Source organism: Manduca sexta, chromosome 24 (genome assembly GCF_014839805.1).
Source record: "Manduca sexta isolate Smith_Timp_Sample1 chromosome 24, JHU_Msex_v1.0, whole genome shotgun sequence".
NCBI lineage: Eukaryota > Metazoa > Arthropoda > Insecta > Lepidoptera > Sphingidae > Manduca > Manduca sexta.
In genome coordinates this window covers 7228545-7251719 of record NC_051138.1, presented here as the reverse complement: position 1 = coordinate 7251719, position 23175 = coordinate 7228545, and the positions used below count along the sequence as shown (strand labels likewise).

At 36.0% G+C, this 23175-nt stretch overlaps 2 protein-coding genes across 5 annotated transcripts; one reads left to right on the top strand and one right to left on the bottom strand.

The window, feature by feature from the left end:
* Positions 1–320: 320 nt before the first annotated feature.
* On the bottom strand, positions 321–5019 carry LOC115448735 (trypsin, alkaline A-like). Its single transcript, XM_030176282.2, has 4 exons — positions 4841–5019; positions 3648–3813; positions 1671–1920; positions 321–723 (listed from the first exon to the last, which is right to left on the bottom strand). Exons 1-4 carry the CDS (start codon positions 4881–4883, stop codon positions 403–405), a joined length of 780 nt encoding a protein of 259 aa, XP_030032142.1. The 5' UTR covers positions 4884–5019; the 3' UTR covers positions 321–402.
* Positions 5020–6593: 1574 nt separating this feature from the next.
* Positions 6594–18838, top strand: LOC115448734 (PR domain zinc finger protein 10). 4 transcript variants are annotated; one of them, XM_037442382.1, is made up of 16 exons: positions 6594–6967; positions 7089–7164; positions 7580–7687; positions 7948–8076; positions 8375–8500; positions 8764–8964; positions 9985–10079; positions 10679–10752; positions 11599–11649; positions 11958–12258; positions 14085–14170; positions 14950–15055; positions 15760–15819; positions 17169–17328; positions 17650–17816; positions 18730–18838. In XM_037442382.1, the coding sequence occupies exons 1-16, from the start codon at positions 6902–6904 to the stop codon at positions 18826–18828; spliced, it is 1905 nt and encodes a 634-aa protein (XP_037298279.1). In that variant the 5' UTR covers positions 6594–6901; the 3' UTR covers positions 18829–18838. The 4 variants fall into 4 exon arrangements, with proteins under 4 accessions (XP_037298279.1, XP_037298280.1, XP_037298281.1 ...); XM_037442383.1 differs by having other exon boundaries at positions 6596–6967; positions 17650–17838; XM_037442384.1 differs by having other exon boundaries at positions 6599–6967; positions 7907–8076.
* The last annotated feature ends 4337 nt before the right edge of the window (positions 18839–23175 follow it).

The following is a 23175-nucleotide window of genomic DNA, read 5'->3' as shown; positions in this document are numbered from 1 at the left end:
TGCGCACTTGGCCGCACCTCTTCGCAGCCAGGTGTAAACAGGTATGACTATGATACATTTACTCGTTCATAATGTATATTTATTAGCTATACATCAAGTATAGCTTAACTTAACTAGCAAGAAATGTTTTCCGAAAAATCAATTAACAATAATTTAATTAAAAATATTTGCGGCCAAGTTTTAATAGGCAGCCTAGTAGATATATATTCTTCTAAGCATAAATATGTGTAAGAATGTAGTTTTTAACATGTACTCGATGAATGCACTAATTCTGCAGTGGGATCTCGTACTATAAGTAGAAGATTTAATAAAAGAAAAACTATTTTTGTTCTACATTTATTTTTTGATGCCGTGCTATGATCATGTCACGTTTCTTCATATGTTCTTTTTTTAATAAAAATATTATAGTGAGTTTGCAGTGTTTGCAATCCAGTCAGAGTAATAAGATACTCGAGCATGTACTCCTGGATATTTATGGTGGCCGCAAATATACGTGAATGACACAATGCCGATAACGATGTCGTTTTGATGCACTACTGGGCCGCCAGAATCACCGCTACAATGACCAACACCATCTATACCAGCGCAGATCATGCCATCGGTTATGTCTGGCCACCTTTCCTGGCCCGGTTGGGTCTTCAAGTGAGCCCAACGCTCAGCGCAGAGCTGTTGATTAAATATTCTTATCTCCGCGCTTAACAATATCTCGGAGGATACACGAAACTGAAAAAAAAAATGCTTTAAATACATCAACCTTATCATCACCCTTTTTAATTAGAACCCCAGCCTGTGCCAGCCTGTGTATATTTGGTTCCAAGAGTTGAACAGGCCGGCATAGTTGTATCGACTGCCGAGCGATCCTCGGAGGCAATTCTTATGCTGTCGGTCTCCACACCGAATACGGCCCTAGGCACATAGCGGAATGTGTATACATCTTGGTTGCTAAAGTCACACTGAGGAATATAAGGGACCGCGAACATTCCCTTGTCCCCGCCCCTCCGCCCATCCTAAGATGGTTCCTTATCCTTCCCCCAGACTTCCTTTCCATCTATCCCTTCCCACTTTTCGGCAGGGTCCTGCAGTCGCTGAACCGGGGGGAACCAGTATACCGTTCGTACGTTTACCTCGGTGTTGACCCTGCAGTCAGACCCTGTACTGTCTGTACTCAAAAAAAAAAGACTGGGGGTAAACATCTCATCAGTCAACATTCTATTGGATCCCAGTCCACTTACCATCAGTTGCAGTCACATTACCGTGCTCGTAATTAAAACCCGCAACTTTGTTGCAGATACAAACCTTTTTTGTATTGGTCTTTTAAATAGACAGCTCATCATCAATTAATAAAGAGACTAAGTAAGGTTAATTTTGATCATTGTCTATACATATTTGTAACCTAAGTACTTGCAAAATTACGTCCAAATCTATTAAACATTTAAGTTAGATTAGAATCTGACAAATACCTATCTAAACATCTTCCCGAAGTTTACATAATCTAGGTATTACGATGCATGTAAAAAGGCGTGATTAGTGCACCTTTAGTAGGTTCATACTAAGAACTGCAATCACACTATTATTTGTACCCTATTTTTCTCTTTTTCCCATCAAATTAGCGTACCTATCGGAAATATTTTAAAAAAGCATTGATATATTTGAGTTTATTTTATACTTGCCATATTAGCTCCCCATCCAGCTACACGCACCACAGTTCCATCAGCGAGGTTGTAGTTGACACCTGCAATACGTGCGCGGTTTACAGTGCTTGAGATCACAGCAGGAACCGAAAGTCGAACAAGCGCCACATCATTGTATAAGTAGTGAAAGTCAGGGTGCAAAACTATCCGCTGCACTGTGTGTAAGCTCCCGCCACTTGAAGCCATACGCGATCCAAGACGAATACGCCATAGATGTGGAGGTTCAGATCTAAAATAATATACATTTTTTTATTGCAAACACAAACGACATGACCAAACCGTTCGCCTGGTTGTAAATTACACAATTGCCCATATATTAAAATAATTTAGTACTCCTCGAATCACATTGAACTGCGCATGCCCTCACTATTCGTACTGAGACATTAGATGTTATGTCTCCTACTGGCGAAGCAATCACGCTGTTTTGCTCGATGCTGCTGCGAGACAGAAGTATAATATATTGCGGTAGTATATTGTTTTTTTTAGAATAGGCGTTCCTACTATCTACACCAGGGGAAAACCTGCGAACGGGACCCTAGAGTCCTCCAGCTTAGCCAGTGAAGGGGTCTATTAAGAGGGGAGGAAGTAAGTTGGGGGAAGCGTGAGGTATACACACTTGACAATGTGCTAAGGCTGCGACAAATTTCCCCGTGTATGGGTGTGTATTCGGTGAGGAGCGAGCTCACAAGAATTACCTCGGGGGCGGCGGTCAGTGTGTACATACCTAGTTAGGTACTCGCATCTAAAAGACTTATTCGTTATCACGTATTAATTTTTTTCGGGGGAATGGGAGCTCTGAGGGGTGACCTCGACTGTAGGACAGCACCCTTAGAGCACCCACGACCTCCATTTATAGCGGTTTTTCAGTTGCCTCTTATAGACAAATAGAGGATAACGTTGATGCATTCTCCAAATGACCCCAAAACACAATGAAGGTATACCAATATATACATCTGTAAATGTCAGGGGCGGATCTAGAATTTGTGGGGCCCCGGGGCTGAAACTACTTAGGGGCCTATCTAAGTACTCAACTAATAGCCATGTCAAAAAACTGTTTCAAGAAAAATATATTATTTTTATATATTCTTTATTGCACAAAAAACATAAATATTACTTAAATCTACGCAAGTATTAGTTGTACAAAAGGCGACCTTTTTGCTGTGGTAGCAATCTCTTCCAGGCAACCTTTGGGTGAGAGAGAAACCGAAATAGTGATATATATATAAGAAATTCTTATATATATTTCATATAAGAATCACTATTTCGGTTCATATTTTGACCCTCTATCATAAGCGATATTTTTATTTTAACTACTTTTTTTATAGTAAACAATATATGAAAAAATTGTAAAAAAAACATGACTTATTTTAATAGTCCTCTGAAAAATGCAAATTTTTATTATTATTTTTTTCAAATTGAGGTTTATATAGAAGACACACATATAAACGAAAGTAATTTTTCTGTGCCATTGATTTCGGATAAAAATTGTGGCTTCCATCGTGTACACCAACTGCTAAGTCGGATGACAACCTACGATGTGTATCAGCTGATATATCCGTTACTTTCTAAGTTATATTTTTGTAAAATATGAAAAAAACTCATGAATATATATTATGTATAAAATAACCTAATAGTTTCAATAAATAATATTCATTTTTAATACCTTAAAAAAAATATTGAAAATCAGCATGAAAACAACCTTTTAGACGTATTTAACTCAATTCATAAAAGTATGCAATTTTTCATTAATGTTTTTTTATGACATTATTACGTAAAAATATCGTCCGTAAACCGACTTTACGGGCAACCATTTTTTAAATTCAAATTAATGCCTATTGTTTTTAGAGGGGTCTGGGGGCCCCTTGTAACCTCGGGGCCCTGGGCTACAGCCCAAGCAGCCCTTAGGTAGATCCGGCCCTGGTAAATGTAATAAGTAAGTACATGATTAATACCTACTCGAAACAATGTGCAGCTGACAGGACAACAACTTGAGTAATAAGAGTACCGGCGCAAGTTTGTTCCCACCACACTTCATCGAACACTCGCTGTACGACTGCAATGAAAGGATATTCCTCAATCGCGACGCTGGAGCCGCCCACCACTCTGGTTTCCGTTGGCTCCGCTACAATAAAAAAAATATACATATAGATTATAGAGTGGATTACCTTTAATTCTCTAAATCTAGTGGGTTGCTCGGCAACTTCTTTGGTAAATTTGTAAATACTTAACTCACCTCTCCAGACAAAAAATATTTAAACTCTGCAGCAACAATTTTAAAAGAATAACAAGTGCATGTGGTACCGACTAATGTAGGTAGGTACCGACTTAAAACCTAGTAACCAGTTTATAGGTAATGTTAAAATATTTTTTGGTTTTTAGTGGTTCTTGAAGGCGGTTTTATTTTTTGTTAAGTTTTAATTTTCATCAAACTATTCATGCAATTGAGGCTTACAAATATTTTTTCAGTTAAGATTGGTAACTGCGTTTAGCAGTTTTAGTTTAAAACTGCCAGTTTAGCGTCGAAACTTACCGAAACCGAAAATGAAACTGTTGTCGGCTAAGATGTTTTTATTAAGTACATAGATACGTTGTGCGAGCTCAATTGTGGCAAGACGAAAGTAAGGTAATTGCCCGACTTAACAGCCAACGAGCGTGCGGCACTAACGTTGCTACGTAACCGTCGATGTATATATATCCTTTTCTAACGAATGTATTCTGAATCTTTTTATTCTTTCTTCGAGCCAATTCGTAATTATATGTACGTGAATATAGCAAATAGTGCGCCGTTTTTATGTGCCATTTTCTTAGTGTATGACGCGTCTATTTGTAAAACGTCATTGGTTGTCGGACATCTGTATATATAAAAATGAATCCCTATTTCCCTTGACCACACCAAAACACGGGAACGGCTGGACCGATTTCACTATTTTTTTTTTGTTGTGTTTGTTATTGTCAGGAGAAGGTTGTTATAAAAGAAAGAAATCAAAAATTTGCGCGGAAAATTAGAATATTTAAGAAAACTTAACGAAAATATAAATTTTATATAACTGTCAATTGTTTAAAATAACTGTCAGCGATTGACAGATTGCGCGATGCAAATTCATAGTAGTAACTAGTTATAAATAAATATATGTATAAAGAACACTTACCCAGAGCGCAACTAAATAAACCTATTAATACTATAAATAACATTATTTCTTCAATAAAGACACTGTTAGTCAATATCAATTATTATCTAATAAAGCACAAGTACCTATTTATACATTCTTGTAATCATAATCTCTGAATTAATTATCAATAGTCCGTATCATGCATAATACCTAAGAATATCCCCAATCCATTTATAATAGTAGGTATTTAGTACTAACGAAATTTGGGAACGCACTTTGCACGAGTGTGTTTTTTTTTATTTATTTATATCGCAGATAGCTGTTGCTATTTTTAGACGACTTAAAAAAGGACGAGGTTCTCAATTTGATCTTTTTTTTTTTTTATGTTTACCTCAAACTTTATTAGGTCCTTAGGTACATATAAAATTGGCGTTTTTGTAAACTATTATAATTAATTATGCACAATCGTTATCTATGCACTTTTGCCATCTCATAGGTAGTTTAATTGATCGTTATACTAAAAAAATCATGCTGACAATGGATATCTGTCGCAATCGTTTGGGCCTTAGGCTGACCTTAGAAAACTGTAGTGAACGACACATGCACTAGTGCACCAAATAATAATAATATCAGCCCTGTATTATATACTTGCCCACTGCTGAGCACGGGCCTCCTCTACTACTGAGAGGGATTAGACCTTAGTCCACCACGCTGGCCTAGTGCGGATTGGTAGACTTCACACACCCTCGAAAATCCTATAGAGAACTTCTCAGGTATGCAGGTTTCCTCACGATGTTTTCCTTCACCGTTAAAGCAAGCGATAATTCACAAAGAATACACACATAATTTTTTAGAAAAATCAGAGGTGTGTGGCCCTTGGGATTTGAACCTGCGGACATTCGTCTCGGCAGACCGTTCCACAACCAACTAGGCTATCGCCGCTTGTGCACCAAATACTCGCAAGTAATTACTTTTGAGTAAATTTTTGCTTGGGGCAAGATTTGGTGGGTTCTCCAGGATTCAGCCATTAGGAATTCTGAAATTATTGGTGATTTGTTTCAAAAATGACTTTGTTTTCTAACATGGCCTTACATTAATTGTTTGCCTTCCAAGGGCCTTATACAAACTTTAAAACCTTTGGTTGAGCGCTGTAAGCGCTAGCAACCCTTGAAATTTAAGCGACTATGCTGGACAACCCATTAACAAATTACGAATCTTGGCTCAGGGCGGTCATTGGGATAAGATGAGATATTAACGATAATGGATCCGAGTAGTCGCAGCGAACTAATAACCCAACCATTATTACCGTATTCGTCGGCATACCGGCCGGAACTATTGGAAGGGGCGGGGAGATGGGGAATGCACCTAGATCCTCGGCGTCTAGAACGGAACTACAATCTTGTGATTTGTGAAGCCTTAGAGTTTACGACGAATAGCCAGACACCGACGAATAGTGATATCATCCTATGGTCTGCAGAACTGAACGCGGCCGTTTCTCTTTAAGTAGCGCGGTCGAATACAGTATAGATAGAATTTTGCCTAACTAACATATTCGAATGATTGACCACCCGATTGAAATAGCAACAAAAATCTTTGTGTTTGCAATTACTGGAAAGTTGCAAACCGTTGGAAACACAGAAGTCACCAATAATTTCGGTGGAAACTCCCTATAATTCAACACGGACGAGTATTGCCTCGCGATTGTGCAAGTTCAGATGAAATCTCAGGATGGAGCTACCTTATCGAGCAATAATTGCGTATGATTATTGCTAGCAATAATTGATCCAGCGTTCGACACTGACAATGACTTACGAGAACTGTCAGTGTCAAACGCAAAACAAGATTGGATGTGTTTGTTTTGTGACGAAATATTTTAGTTTTATTATAAAAACTAAAAAAGCGTACTTAATAGTATGGTCTTGAACATTACATATTCTTATTTCTTTATTAAATAGCAGAATACAAGAAGGCAAGGATTGTTTGCTCGTTCATTCGATTTTTGCCAGAACACTATCAATAGCTACCGGAACACTGATTAACAATAGTTATATCCGGGAAAAATCAAATAGACATTATTCTGGACATTATTGTTTTATTCAAATGAATCCGAGTAATGACATATTAGAAGCGGAATCTATAATAATACCCTTCGAAGTAATGGAAAATGTAAGTACTAAAATTGTTGTTAAATATTTTGCAACAGTAAATTCAGAGTATTTGTGTCCTATCTTTGTTATTGTTTATTTTTCTATAGAATTTATGAAACACTATTATTGTCCTGTTGCAGACATATCTGGATTATGACCAGTTGCATCATTTCACACCACTTCTAACACAGAGCACAGAGCTAACCCATGCATTAAGTGAGTTTCTTTTCAGTTTTTAAATGAAAGTAAAGTTATTTTGTCTTCGAGCTTTTCTACTTGTCTTGTCCTTGAACTATTTGAGTGGAAAATGTGTTTAAAATATATGTGGTATATTGAATACTTTGCACAATTACGTTCAATGAAAAATTAACTTAGTTGTGGCAAGTTTGATATTTTTATTGTCCTACACAAGCTCAAAATGAGATGATAAAAAATTTGCAAATTGGCTTAAATAATGTGTTCTTTTAGGGATAGGGAGTTTCAGAGATTTTTTTATTAATTCAGGTAACCAAGGCCCGATAACAAATTTTATGCCTACATGACAGCGATACGATTAATTTATTTGCTTAATAAATTAAAACAAATGCATGGTTGATATTATATTATGTGAATCAAATTCAATTTATTTCAGAAAATCCCATTCAAAGATCTCTACCGACTCGAACAATTTCAACAAAAAACAGTAATGACAACCCTGATCCCAATGGTAAAGATCACAAAAAACATAATAGTTATTATGGTAAGTAATTTGTTTTACAATCATTTTTTGAAGAAATTTGTATCTGATAGATTTCTGAGGCCTGGCAAGTGTGTGGTGTCGACATTAGACCTTATTTAAACTTGCTCACTGATTATATTTTTAGTAGCAATAGAATAGATACCTACTAAATTATGTATTGCATACTTAGTATGTACAAGCACTGTTTTTGTTGTTATATGCTGTCCTGCCACTTTTCAGGCTTTGCAAGACCATTCAGGTTTGTATTTCTTTTTTACCAGTTCATATATCTGATCGAGTTGTTCCTCAACGCGCCATAGCTGTGTTACCAACAGCGCTGCGAATTAGACGTGGCGTCGTCACTCCGCGAAGATTATTACCTCCGCATGTACGATTTGGGCCTATACAAGGTGAGTTATAGTTTAGGGAAATTTGTGCAACGGATTGAGACAAAATATGATTTACTTTATAACATACCATGTCTGTTGTTTAAATGTTCTTGTAATATTTCATGGTGAAAATACTATACTTATACTACCGGTCTGGTATAATTAGATAATCCAAAGATTGTATACTCATCATCAGTGTATATTAATTTTTAGATTATAGGGGTGATTAAATGTCAATTATAACAATTAAGTAATTTTAATGCAGATTAGTTTTATAACGTCAGTTGTGGGATATCTAAACTATTTTTATTGGTTTTAGGAATAAAGCAACCTGTATCTTCAATGAAAATGAATGAATTGATATTGAATGCAGCAGTAAATCAAATGCCTATATTTTTTTTAAAAGGCGATGATTGTTTAATGCATATTGACATGTCAGATAGAGGTATGCAAAATCTTAATTGAAATGCAATTATACTCTCACGTTGAAATCATTGTAAAGTAACCTCCATTATTAAGAATTCTTCATAAAATAGTCCTTAGACCTTGTCCTTCACCTAAGTATCTTAATAAATATGTGAGGTCACTAACCCGCACTATGTCAGTATGTAGTATTAAGGCCTAAGCCAGCTCATGCTCATCAATGGGACAGTATCAAACAGGGCTTGTGTAATTATTATATAATTATAATTAATAATTATTATACAGATAAATCAAACTGGATGTGTTTACTGCCACTTGGCAATGAATGTACGGCAAATATATGGATATTTGAAGAGAAAAATGAACTGTACGGAATGACGACGAAATCGATACCTCCTCGGAAACCATTAATGCTTGGCTACAGCAAGTCTTACGCACAAGATTACGGACTGCCAGGTGGGCAGCCAGTACTAGACCTAAATGAAGGTGGGAAGCCAATTTTGATTTAAATTATGGTCAGTCCAAATAATATCTTGACAGGAAGACGTTCATTATTCGTATTTTTAGATTCGTAAATTTATTATTTATCCACGAACATCTATTTTAAGCTGGCTGTGTTCACCGTGTGGGCGCATGAGCTTTGTACAGCTCGCAAGCAACGCGGCTTCATATTTGTTTGCGCGTAACTTCTCGCAAACACTCGGTACGCATCCTAATTTGCATAGCACAGTAATCATTGAATTGAAAGTTAAGGATTGGGACTAGTCAGTTGTGATATCGTGATTTTCACGGAATTCAAAAAAGGAGATGGTTCTCAATTCGACCTGTTTTTTTTTCTTCATGTTTGTTATCTAGAACTCAGTCATTTATTAAACGTTTTTGAAAATTCAGCTTCGTCTTGTAGATTTATTCAATCGGTTCAGTCGAGTGATTTTTTAAACTGGAAAAACTGAAATAAGTATGTTGTCGAAGTAAACAAATTTTGCTTTCCTGTGTCTTTTTTAGTTGTGTTTTTACTTTAGATTTGGTTGAGTCTGCTCCTTACATACATAAAGAAGTTGGACAGAAGTGTTGCACTTCAGCGGGAAAGTCGTACCGCGTGCGCATCACCACTATGCCAACGAAGTAGTCCATTTCTTACTAACAAAATAGCAAAATATAACAATATTTAACAAAAATTATAACCACCTCCAAAACCACAAAAAACGAAGAAGAAATTAATATTTTTATCTAGATTAGTGAGCAATTTTGCTAGCATTGCTAGGGTATTAATATTTTTTAAGAAAGTTTTTTATTATTTCTAAAAAACGAACTCCTATATTTAACAAAAACAAATTACTTATCATGGCTTAAAGATAAAAAGTTATCGTTAAACTTAATAAAAATAATTAATTAGGAACAGTGCTATAAAATTAATCAGGATTAAAAAACTACTTCCTGTAAGATATTTCATTTTTGCTAAATATCTGTTGTTTTTAAAAATATATATTTTTGGTTTATCTTCAGCATCTACAATTCAAAAAGACTGGTGGTGTTTGGATTGTGGGAGACCAATGGCAACAAGTATACTTCTGCAACAACATAAAAACACTTACCACAAAGTAAGTAATCTTTACTAGTTATCCTTTTACGGTAGATAGTCGCTTATCTATGCCCAGGGGACAGCTACTGGCAGTTCAGTAACAGCCGACGACCCTGCTGATTTCGTCCGCACTTTAAGTAATTATTTTTCACAAAACGTACATATTTATCGAATATTATACTCGACAATAGGTAATTATCACTACCATTAGGCAGTGCTGAAATTAAATTTAAAGTGTGTAGGCCACTTTATTTCCGCCGCTCCATGTAGGTTTATGTATGTATGTAGGTTTCTAAAATATTTAATAATTCGCCATTTGTTTGTAATATGGAAGGCACTAAAATTAAATAAACGAATAAATAATTAAATCGAGTGAGCGTCCTCTGAAATCTACCGCACCTAATAGGCTACCGCCCATAGGCCACGGCCTATTTTCAAATCTAGGTCTGCCATTAGGCTAGGGCGAAAGACACTATGGCAGATGCAAAAAAATCTTGGTATGGCAAAATAATTAAAAGTCATGATTGTAAAGTCGATCTTGATGTCTTACCAGTAACGCTAGTGCTAGTAAACAATAAATTATATTAGTCCTTTACTGGTTTTCCGTCCAACTTACAGGAAGACATAATGTCGTCACGGAGACGGTACTATCATTGTCGTCATTGTAAGCGGAAGTTTTGTAGACTTTACACGTAAGTCTAATCTACCTATACTCTATACTATCTGTAAATATAATAAAACAAAGTCCATTTTTTGTCTGTATGTTATCGATTTTCTCAAAATGTACTGAACGGATTTTTATGAATTTTGTTATGGCGATAGTTTAACACTCTGGGAAGGTTATAGGCTACTTTCTATCCCGAGAAAATATATAGCGGGCTTTTTATCCCGGAAAACTCCTACACGCAGGCGAAGCCGCGAGCAAAAGCTAGTTATACATAAAGCTGAAGAGTTTGTTTTTTCGTTTGAACGCCCTAATTTCAGGAACTACTGGTTCGAATTGACGAATACTTAGTGTTGGATAGCTCATTTATCTAGTGAGGATATAGGCTATATATCAACACGATATGACCAATAGGAGTGGAAGATTCATGATAAAAGTTGTAAAAACGGGCAAACTATTTCCACAATAAATGATAATTAGATTCTACATAAAGGGAAGCCGACAGGAATTATAATATAAGACAGAATACACAAGACCCTTTACCACTGATCTAATCTAATTACTGAGTATGCGAGGGGTCGGCTGGGTAGTTGTCACCGCAATGTCTATTTCTACAGCAAAATAATAGTGGCTATGCACTGTTGTGTTCCGGTTTCAAGTAAATTGTAGCCAGTGTTATTACTGGGCATTTTGAGACTTAACATCTTATGTTTAAGGGTGACAAAAGCAGTGAAAAGCCACGCAGCATTTTGTAATTCAAAGTTCTTTATGGTGTTTCTACTGTTTATGGACGTTCGTAAACATCAGGCATTCTCGTCTCTTCATTTAATTGCAATTAATACAAAAATAATAATTAAACATTTCCAAATTTCAGGTTAAAAAGACATTTGATGTCCCGGTTTTGTTTGAAGAACGTCACACAACCGTAAGTAAATCATCAAGTAATATTATTGTCTCAAAATAAATACCTAACTAATACGATCATTTCACAAATTATGAAAAAAAATGAAAAAATACAATAAACTAAGTAATTATGTTTCTTTTATACACTCAAATACTACGAAATTTTAACCGACTTCAAAAAAGGAGGAAGTTATCAATCACTTTTTTGTTCTTAATGACTGAGTTTTGATCTTTGTTACATCAAAACTCAGTCATTAAGTAAGTCATACCTGTTAAATATCTTTTCATTTATAGTAGATTTTGAAAGCAGTTTATTGTTTTCGTTTTCAGAGAAGATAAAAAACATTCCGAAGAAACACCTGACGCCGGTCTGAACATAAGTACTGAGGACCACAGGATTTCGTCAGATGAAAGCTTCCAAAATTATTCCAATGGCCTAGATTTTTCAACAAATTTGTTTGACGATCGAATGTCCGGCTTAGACATATCAGTTAATTCTAGAGGTGTAAACGATTTCATCCCATACACAATAGACAAAGAAGAGAATCTTGTAGCAAATCTGGGATTCATCAGTGGACTGGATTGTACCCAAAGTTCTCCACTTGAAACCGGTACGCCAGAAAATAATACGGTAAGCATCAATTTGTTTTTGTTTTTATATTATAATACTAGCTTCCGCCCACAGCTTCGCCCGCGTGGATTTCGGACTTCAAAAATGGAGCCGGTCGCGAACGTTCGAGAATGTTCGTTTTACGAAGCTACTCGCTAGGTGATTCGCTAGCCTCTAGGTGCCAAGCAAGCCGCCTGCCTGTGCGTTCGCGACCTTATATATATACAAAAATAATCCTTATAGCATGATTCAGTATTCACGCATGATGGATTATTATTAGCGTATTTCATGTATAACTTTGGTGTTTCTATACCGATTTCTATGATTCTTTTTATGGAATATTTAATAATGTTAACTTTTTAATTAGGGATGACTGAGAGTGTTATAAACGTAAGAGTAGACAAATATAATGAGAAAGCTTCGAGCTGCTAAGCTATCGGGAGTTACACGTGTTATTGTGAGTCAACCATAAAAGATAGACATATGCTGTCGTGGGATATTTTTTACATAATTTTAAGGAGAACATTTCCGTCATACATGATTTCTGTGTAGCTTTAACCATTAAGGTTGCACACGCGACGGAAGCTTAAAAATGGAATAACTTCTCCCGTTTTCCCAACATTTCCCTTCACTGCTCTGCTCCTATTAATTGTAGCGTGATGAAAAGTATACTATAACCACCACAGGAGTATGACAAATAATTGTACCAAGTTTCGTTAAAATCCGTAGAGTAGTTTTTGTTTCTATAACGGTTATACAGACAGACAGACAGACAGACAAAAATTTTACTAATTGCATTTTTGGCATCAGTATCGATCCCTAATCACCCACTGATAGTTATTTTGGAAATATATTTCATGTACAGAATTAACCTCTCTACAGATTTATTATAAGTATAGATAGAAGATATAGATATAGATAACCGGCAAAATTACTTCACTGCGACTGATGGCAAGATCCAGCGGGGCGCCATTTATTATATTTGGTGATTCTCTTATTTCTCACTAACATAATGTAATAAATAACTGCCCTTTAAACTATTTTTACCATCTCCATCCAATGATTGTCTGCTAGAGATCGTCTCGAGCGGTAACACTGCCATTGGTACCACCGATGTTTAAATTATTTCCATTATATGTATACATATTTGTTTGTTTTTTAACACTTACGGTGTATAATAAAATTTTAAATAAATAAATACATAAACAAATAAATGTACTTATTACTAACAACATGGGTTTGTAGTTACTCCGAGGAATAAATAAAAAGAAACAAAACAAGTGAAGTGACTCTCTTCAGAGAATATACATTGACGAGAGATGATTATTCCTAGTCATGCCGGTAGATTGCAACGCGTGGAGATAACAGCTGTTATTGCCATATCTATTTGCGTCATAAGATGGCGACACAAATATTATCAGACAAATATAAACCAATAAATTTAAAATTAAGATTATATCTGATGGATTATTAAATATCCCTTGCTTAATAAACCGGCGAATTTACTTACTTAAGTTTTATTGACAACTTCCTTTTGTTTCGATACGAGTTATCGCACGCGTTCAATGTCCGTTCTAGGGATAAGAGATATCTTACTACTACATATTGAATCCCTCCTAACCGAATTTCGGTCAAGGCGGCCTATCTCAATGGATATCAGCCAGGTACGCAGGAGATATTATAGTGCACCATACACAGTTGCATTTTCTATTGCTTCACTCGCAAAATTCGATGAGATATTAATGTGACATGACCGGTAAGAGATCAGGCGCAGGACCATAGACTCAGGCGGACAGGTGAGTAGAAGATTGTATTATTTTCCAACTTACACTTTGTATTAATTTCAGCAACAACAAAAAGCTACAGAGCCCTCGCCATCGCGAAAACCCTGCAACCAAACTGTGACCAAAAAGAAAAAGAAACCGATTGCAATGTAAGTACAATAAAGGTTTATTTATTTCTACATAACAAATTACAACAATATGGCGATAGGTAATTCATAAACGATATAGTTCCGAGCAAAACCAATTATTCGATTTGGAAAAAAATTTGAACCATCATCAAATCCCAAGGGCATCTATGACGACGAACGTAGCACACTTACAGAACTAACATACCGAAGTAACCCTTAGGCCGTACAAAAATTATCTTTACAAAGATCTATATAAGCAGGTGGTCAATCATACCTGCGGTAGCCAAGATGCCTTTCTACAATCGTTAACGTTAAATAAAATGTATGAGAACGACATAACCTAACGATAGATCTATCGCTATATCATTCCCATACAAAACATTAGCTTTAATGATTGTAGACACGCGTCTCTGCTATGGGCATAGGACTTCCAGTTTCCAGGTTGTGTAAACTACCACAAATCAAATGGACCACCGTATTTGCAATTATTAAAACATGGAGGACCTTTTTTATAATCTCCGGGCCACAGGTTCTTCTGGACAATTAATTACTCAAAAGACAATCAAAAGGGGCACTGTCTGGTGCCAGTGCCCCTTTTGATTGTCTTTTGAAGAAAGGAAATATAATTTCGGCAGTCTTCTGTGTGTCAATGTACCGGACCTTTATCTGGGCCCTCGATTACGACTTAAACCTCACAATATAACATTCCGTACTATTATTAATTATTGAATATGGTATTAAAACAATTATGAAGCATTATGTATGTGTTGAAAATGTTGTATTTAATATTTTGCTCGCAGTTCAGAACGTCGTTTCTCATGTCACTGCGGACGCGTGTACACCAACAAGGAGAAACTGGCCAAACACGTCCATACGGTCTGCTCAGCTGACCACAGCGCAAAACCTGTGAGCAACTTCCTTTATTTATTTACTAGTTTTGCCCACAACGTCCTCTAGATACAACTCCCTGTAGCAGAACACGCGTGACGCGTGGGACCCGTCTCCCCAGAGTGGCCATCTATCTCCTACTTACCCCACCTACATTACGCATAATGAAGCTTAATATTTTTCAGCTATTAGACATTGAGTAAATTGGTTAATTTTTGCTTGATTTGCCAATGAGTTTTTGAGGCAAGGGAAAAATAAAAAAACACAACAGACTCAAAAAATTATAGATTTATTCAAACACAAACAATGTAATCTTTCCAAATTGTGTTATTATGTTCATATGCTCATTCAATTTTTTGGAGTCTGTACCTAATTTAAATAGTTCACATTGTTTTCGTATATTTGTCTGTTACTGAAATCGCTCCACAGGATAAATCACTATCGCTGAACAAAACTTTTAAAGATATACGACATATTGAGTAAATTCCTTCCAAAGCGGTTAAAATTGGTAAAAAAAATTATGTTCGGATACCTATTATTCCTCGCGATTAACGGATATTTTAGGTCCAAAAAATGTATGTTTAAACTGCAGACACGGAAAATCTATATTTATAGAAAGATACATTTTTGAAGATCTAAACTAAACATAGTAAAATTTTCAACGAAACAATAAAAAACCTTATTTGGTGTGTTAACTATACATATTTTTATTTTGTTTGCAGGTTTCAAGCGCACCAAATGATACAAAATACAAATGTGAAACATGTGATATCAATTTTAAAGTAAGTTTCTAATATAATGGCGCTCAATAACTTCAGATTTATAGTCCGAAAATAGTGAATATAAACGTCTCTTAGATGCAAGAGTCCACCAGAGTAGGTACTACCACGTTGATTATCAGTCCCGGATCTTGAATTTTTTGGAGGCGAGGCAAAATCTGGATAATGCCGCCCCCGACCACCTATATTTTTAACTTTGTCATCATCATCATCATTTCGCGCCCCGCGGGAAATAATTATTTATGTGTGTAATGTTCTGGATGTCTTAGTAGTCAAAGTTGGGTATTCGTCTGCCAAGTTTGGATTTGCCGCCCTCTGAATTCGCCGCCCGAGGCATGGGCCCCGGCTTGCCCCCCATAGATCCGGGTCTGTTGATTATTCCTGCCCCCAAGCAGCAGCGAAAGAGCACATTGCAGGTGGTTAATAACGAATAAATATAATTATTTCACAAAAAATAATCTATGTATATACAGAGTATAAAGAATCGTAGACCAACCTAACCTTTGTATAACGACCGTCATTGTAACAAATTACTTGATATAACGAATTATTTTATAAGCCCCTTCAGTTTCGTTATATCAATATTGCAATGTCGAAACACAATTTTCCACAAAATTAAAATGAGATCATAGAAAATTTTTATTATTTTCTTATCTTGTTTAGGCAGCGCATTCCCAACTTTCACTGTCCGACACTACTTCCAAACGAGATTCGTATTTAGTATATTCGAAATATCTTATATCCGTATCTAGCATAGTCAACTTGCGTGTCGGCCATTAGCTTCAGTGCATGTTTATCGCACTCTCTCCTTTACATTTATTACAGTTTACTCCATGCAATCGACTGCCTCAGGAGCGTAGTTTTATTGCGGTACGACTGCAGTGCAGAGATCTTGGGTGCGAGCCCAGGACCGTGCACAGTGGTATTGGGTTTTTCTCCTTAATATCAGTCCGGAGCCTGGAGTTGGTGTACCATATGGCTACAGGCTCGCCCTCTATCACATTATGAGACTGGACTGGACACACAAGGCTAATTTTGACTGCATCTCTGCCTACACCTTCGGGCATATAGGCGAGATGTGTTATGTTTTTTTAAAAATACATTTACTACAACGACGTGAAACCATTTTACGGATTTTATCGCGACTTTATAAATTTTAGACATTATAATTGACTTTTCGGATAACCATCACCTCAGTCCGGCCCGTGACCACAAAGGCTGAAAAGTCTTCGTAACGTCGGAAGAAAATTATGATATAAAAAACAGCGATAAAATCCGTAAAATAGTTTTATTTCAATGTTTAACATTCGCGTAAAAATAAGAAATTATAAAATGACGTGTTTAATTTTCAGCGTCGCGGCATGCTAGTGAATCATCTGTGGCGCGTGCACAACTCTACGTCTGCCGCCGTGCCGTTAGAGAAACGAATCCGGCATTACCCGTGCGTCGCCTGCCCTAAGATATACAGCTCGGCGGCTAAACGCAATCAGCATGTCACTAATCATCACCCAGGTATTCGTTTTACCCGAATACGCCAAGAAAGAATTATTAATCTCACAGTCTATGTGTGTGCGTATATTTTGAAGAAATTACTTGCCTCTTTTGGCAAGCACATTTTTTTTTCATGCAATTGGTAAATAAAATCGCATGGACAGCCGGCCTTAGTAGCCTTATAATCTGGTAAAAAGGACTCGCAAAACTTTACAGACCGAGATTCACATTAATTAAGGCCGCTACTGCACGGCTGAAATAAGATGACGAGTGCACGCTTGATGCGCTGGCCACGCCCCTTTCTTCCTTATTCTACGCTAATAATATATTATAATATGTCAGAAGCGCAAGCGAACCGCGCGTCGTGGATCGAGGGCGGCGTGGAGCGGTCGGCGCCGGCGGCGTGCGGCGCGTGCCCGCGGCAGTACGGCACGCGCGCCAAGCTGCTGCAGCACGTGCGCGCCGCACACCCGCAGCTGCAGCTCTGGTACCACAAGCTCTTACACCCGGTGCACACCAACACCGTTACTAGTACATACAACTAACTATACAGACATACATCACGCTTTTATCCCAGAAGGGGTAGGCAAAGTTACAGCCATGGCACTCACTTTTCGCCATGTGCGGTTTGTCCCATGTTGTGATATAAAGCCAATCCATCTATCGCCATATCAAGTACAAACTCCAAACTCCAAGCTGATAGTGAGCAGAAAACTAGATACAAATATGCGATAGACTCAGGTGCCGGTGCTCAACCGGAGACTTTAAAGCAGTTTACAGCGCACGCAATACAACTGAACCACTCTCGACGACTAACGAATTTGGAAAAAATAATACACTGAAACCGGTATTTGAGTTCGATTTCCCCCATATACCGCCTGCTCGACTTCAGTGTCTGCAAGTCTTGCAAAACAAATTTCTGAGACACGCACTTGGGCACTAGCCCCGTGGTACGTTCGCAATCGCAACCTCCGCGTGAACACCAATACGCCCACCATCAGGCACTTTATGCATATGGCCAGCAGAAACTATTTCGATCGAGCGGTCATCGGATGATTGACGATACGTTAGTTAGGCAAAATTCTATCTATAAGTGCTCCATTCGACCGCGCTAATTGGAGACGGTCGCGTTCAGTTCTGACAGATCCAGAAGACGATATCACTCTGGCTATTCGTCGTAAAAACGTGTCCGTGAAACTCTTACACTCCACAAAAGCGCAGTTCCGTCCTCGCCGTCAAGGTCCTTGCAGCGTTCCCATCCCCCCGACCCTTCTAATAGTTCCGGCCGGCGTGTGACGAATACGGTAATAATGGTTAGATTGTTAGTCCGCTACGACTACGTGCGTCCATAATCGTTGATGTCTCATCCTCTCTCAGTGACCATTCTGAGCCGAGGTTTTTAATATACCCTTTTTTTTTCAGAAACGAAATGCAAGCTGCAATCCCCTCTGTAATATAGAAGTTGATCGATATTGGACATCTTTTCATAATTTTATTTATAAAAAAAAATGTAATGTCTGAGAAATCTAAATATTTGTTTTATTATTGTTATAATTATTTTATATAATTATTTCACTAAATTCCGCCTTCCACAATTCTAAACCCTAGCTTATGTGTAAAAACCAAAAATATCTGCTCACACAGTAGTGAGAAAACAATGTTTTATAATTCAACCATTGGGTTGAATATTGAGACAACCGCTCTCTTCTAAGGAATGTCAAGAAAATGCCAATCAAAATAATATGTAATGCAATGATAAAAGAGTATAGAGGATGAGTGGTATGGTCACGTGACATGCGGCACATTTAATGCATAAAATGGTGCCGACTCCGCCCCTTACAATAGTGATATGCTAGTACCGAAAATTTTGTATCGACATCGAAGAATTAAGAGAGACAAATAAGCCCAAAAAAGATCAAATACGACAGGGGTTAGGTTCTACCATAATATAAATATAACAAACCATAATATAAACAAACAAATTGAAACTGATTTATAAGTAACAATTGTTAAAGAAAGCAGTACCTATTGTGACAAACATTCACTTGTGTTTGATCTATATTTGTATGTTGCACTATTCCTTGCTAAAAATTTAAGTTACAGATTAAAATATTTACTTAATACATGATAAATGGAATAAGATCGCTATCTTATTCCATTTATCATGTATTAAGTAAATATTTTAATAACCAAATAATTGCTGGCTACGCTTAGCCAGCAATTATTTGGTTGGTTTTATTTTATTTTATTATTATGCTCTTTGATCGAGAAACATAACTATGTTTCAGCAAACTAAAATCAATGACCGTAAAAATGGTGGTTAAGATAATCAATTATAATAATTATTTGCAATAACAACAATATGATTATGTATCTATTTCCGTGCATGCAAAGGTTGCTCGAAACAAGACCGCCAATTGTAAAAATATATCTTACATTTCATCTTTATGTTGTTTCTTTTATGTTTATCTCTTCTTTTATGTAACAATTCTAATTTTATTCATAGCAATATATTAAAGTAATATTACTATTAGGTGAAGTATAATAATCATTACTATTTTACTTATTGGGAATATTGTTGCAAAACAGTTATCTTTTACTCGCGTTAATTAAACGTGTGGTTTATGCATTTCTTCTCAAAATGTAAAGAACGAATATATGTATTTGGTGTAGGATTCCAATCACGTCGCTCAATATTCTCAATTCATTTTGCCTTGGTTTTTAAAAATTGTTGGTAATCTAAAAAAATATTCTAATTTCACTTAGCTTGTCGTTCTGGATAATACAGTATTGATGTGTGCTTTAACATTCTTTCAAAGACAAAAACCGTAACTGATAAACGGGCGTCTGTTAAAATATCGATATCAATAATTTCTAAACAAATCCGCCCATCCCTAAGCTCGTGTGTAAACAAACATAATGATTTTAATGGATATAAATCACGCCTAAAAGGGTTCAAAGCTTATCAAACAAGATCCACATATAATTTTAATTGATAAAAACACATCCAAAAAGTAAATATACAAAGATATTTACTAATTTTCGGTAAAACAGTTACTAACCTATGAAAAGATATTTCGGGGTCTTTCTTGCGTGAATTCGATTTGCATCCTTTCTCACAACACTGAGTCATTTCCGAAACTTAACAAATACACTAATAAACACACTGAACAATTGAGAATATGATTATATTACTTTAAATTCAATATTTATGAAGATTTGTTTACATCGTCTGACACTACATATACTTGCTGACTGGGCTGCAATAAATGGCGTTTCTGCCGCAAGGCGGTCCCAGTGTGTTGAAGTAAACGAAATAGTGCCATATTCGAAGAAAGCAATTATTTTTGTCTTTTTTCGTTGCGTTCCAAATAAGCTTTGAGTAAAAGAGATAGACATATATATTGACAATTCTGCGTCGATTTCCCTAACATAAATATAACTTATTCATATAGCTAACTTTTGAGGCCTGTCCTCTTTATATTTAGTCATTGATGTAATGTCAAATAAGGGCCGGCGCTGACTGACGTCGCAGCATAGCACGGCACATATAACAATAATATTCCATTATACTTTTCTTATCGTTCACTCAATGCAAGATTATAAGCGTATTATAAATATACTTATTCGCATATATATACACTAGATTGAGGTACCTACCTATTGTAACAATGTAATATTTACGTTGTTTAACCACTCTGTCAAGAAAATTAAAACAATAAGTTATCTTTACTTTGGTTGTTTCAAATTTATTATAGTGCAGATTTGTTTCTCATTAAGGCGCGTTGGGGTAAGATCGTAGGAGGTGTAACATCGTATAAATCAAATAACTTGCAATTGTGTTATAATTTTTGCGGTGCTAACAAACAGAATATCGGTATTTCGTCGTTCCCTGGCAGATCCGGATTAATCCCATGCAAGAATTTGCCTAATTTTAATTTAGTATTTACTGTTTTCAATTAATTTTGTAGTTATATATTATCATAAAGGAAATAAATCTTGTGACTTGTTTATTCAAATTTGTCGAAACACCTATATTCCCTGAGATCCGATCTTTACGCATACAATTACTTGTCGTTAAAGAACGGATAAAAATCGTTGAATCTAGCACTTGTAAAATATTGCAAGTTGGTGTAAAAATTTACACACGAAAACGTCTGAACTCAGTAATTATGTAATTTTTTTTAGCACAGGTGAATGATCAATATTGTTTTATTTGTTGTTTATTTACACGTGTATGTACTATTTATTCGAATATTTTTAAAAATATCTACCGTGTCAATCATGAGGGGTAAGATCGTATGCCTAGTACTATAAAAAAAAATAAAGATCGCTTCTAAAAATATCTTACGAAATTTATAACATTTTTTGAATGTTTATGAATAACTATCTAGATCAGAATATACTTTTTTTATGGATTTTAGAATCCCTTTAACATAGAAGATTTTAGAGAGTAGTCCGAACTATACCTGTGAAGGTCCGAACTTTCTCTCACATTTCTAAAAGTATGGTATTTTTTCAAAGCCTTATAAAACATTAACTGTTATATTTAAGACATTAAAAAATATATACCATTTAGTATATTTAATAACATATAGCTTAGTTAATAATTCAATATGATAATTTCTATAGAATTCTTGTAAAAAAATATTTCGAGGACACTGTTTAACACGTTGAAAAAGCGTCCGATTTAACCCCAACGCACCTTATTTTCATTTTATAATGGAAATTCCACTAAAATTGTTGACTCCGTGCATTTTCTAACGTATAATATCATTTTAATTCGCAACACTATAAAATAAACAATTTATTGAATATATTGTTTGTTCCATTTTTTTAAAAATGCCTAATCTAAGATGTTTTTATTGCATAGATACGTCGTCCGAGATCAATACTGGCAAGACGAAAGTAAGGTAATTGCCCGACATTCACTTGTCAACCTCCAACCACTTCCGCCGCTAGTCGGCTTACTAACTTTTGAATTTTTACAAATAAAATGCCTTCCTGTGTTTTTAGACGATGTACAAATTATACTCCAACTGTGAATGAAAAAAACGTTTCATTTCATACGTTAGTAATAAGTAAGTATACACTATTTAAGTTATTTTTTAACTAATAAATGCATTTTATTCGACTGTCATGGCGACGGGGCGGTCGACGCTCGGGCCCATTCGGGCATATTCGGGCCGTATCAATGCGAGCCGCTAGGGCTGTGACTATAGTAAATATTGCGCCGTTTTTATGTGCAATTTTGTTAGTGTATGACGCGTCTATTTGTAAAACGTCATTGTGCCTAATATTTTTTTTGATGGAATTATTAGCAATTCGTTGCTTATTCTCATTGTAAATCGGGCGGCATAAATGTATGACATGCACGCTCAAGGTCATTTGCCAGGGGGAAGGCCTTAAAATTACTGTATGATTTGTCTAATTATATTTATGATACACATAATACCCACGGAACGTACATGAGTATTTTCGAAAAGATAGACCGAAGCCTAACTACCTTTTCATTATTGCAACTAAATTTATCGAGTTTGTGTATATCACGATTATTACCTAGTGTGATATCTGATCTTATAGCGTGGAAAACCAAACCCCACGTCATAAAGGGATAAGTCCAAAATCGTCATTTTATTTTTTTGGTGCATTAATACAATATTTTGCCACTTCTGTACTTACCTATTATGCAATCCGTTACATGTAATATATAAAGAAGTTTAATTGCATACATATATAAAAAGGGTATAAGGCACCCTGAGTTGTTTACTTTAAATAAACTTCGCCAGTAGGTAAATTTATTTATAATAACATGTTTTCTGATAGGCGATGATAAAACGTTTATTCAATGTCATCCTTTCATAATCT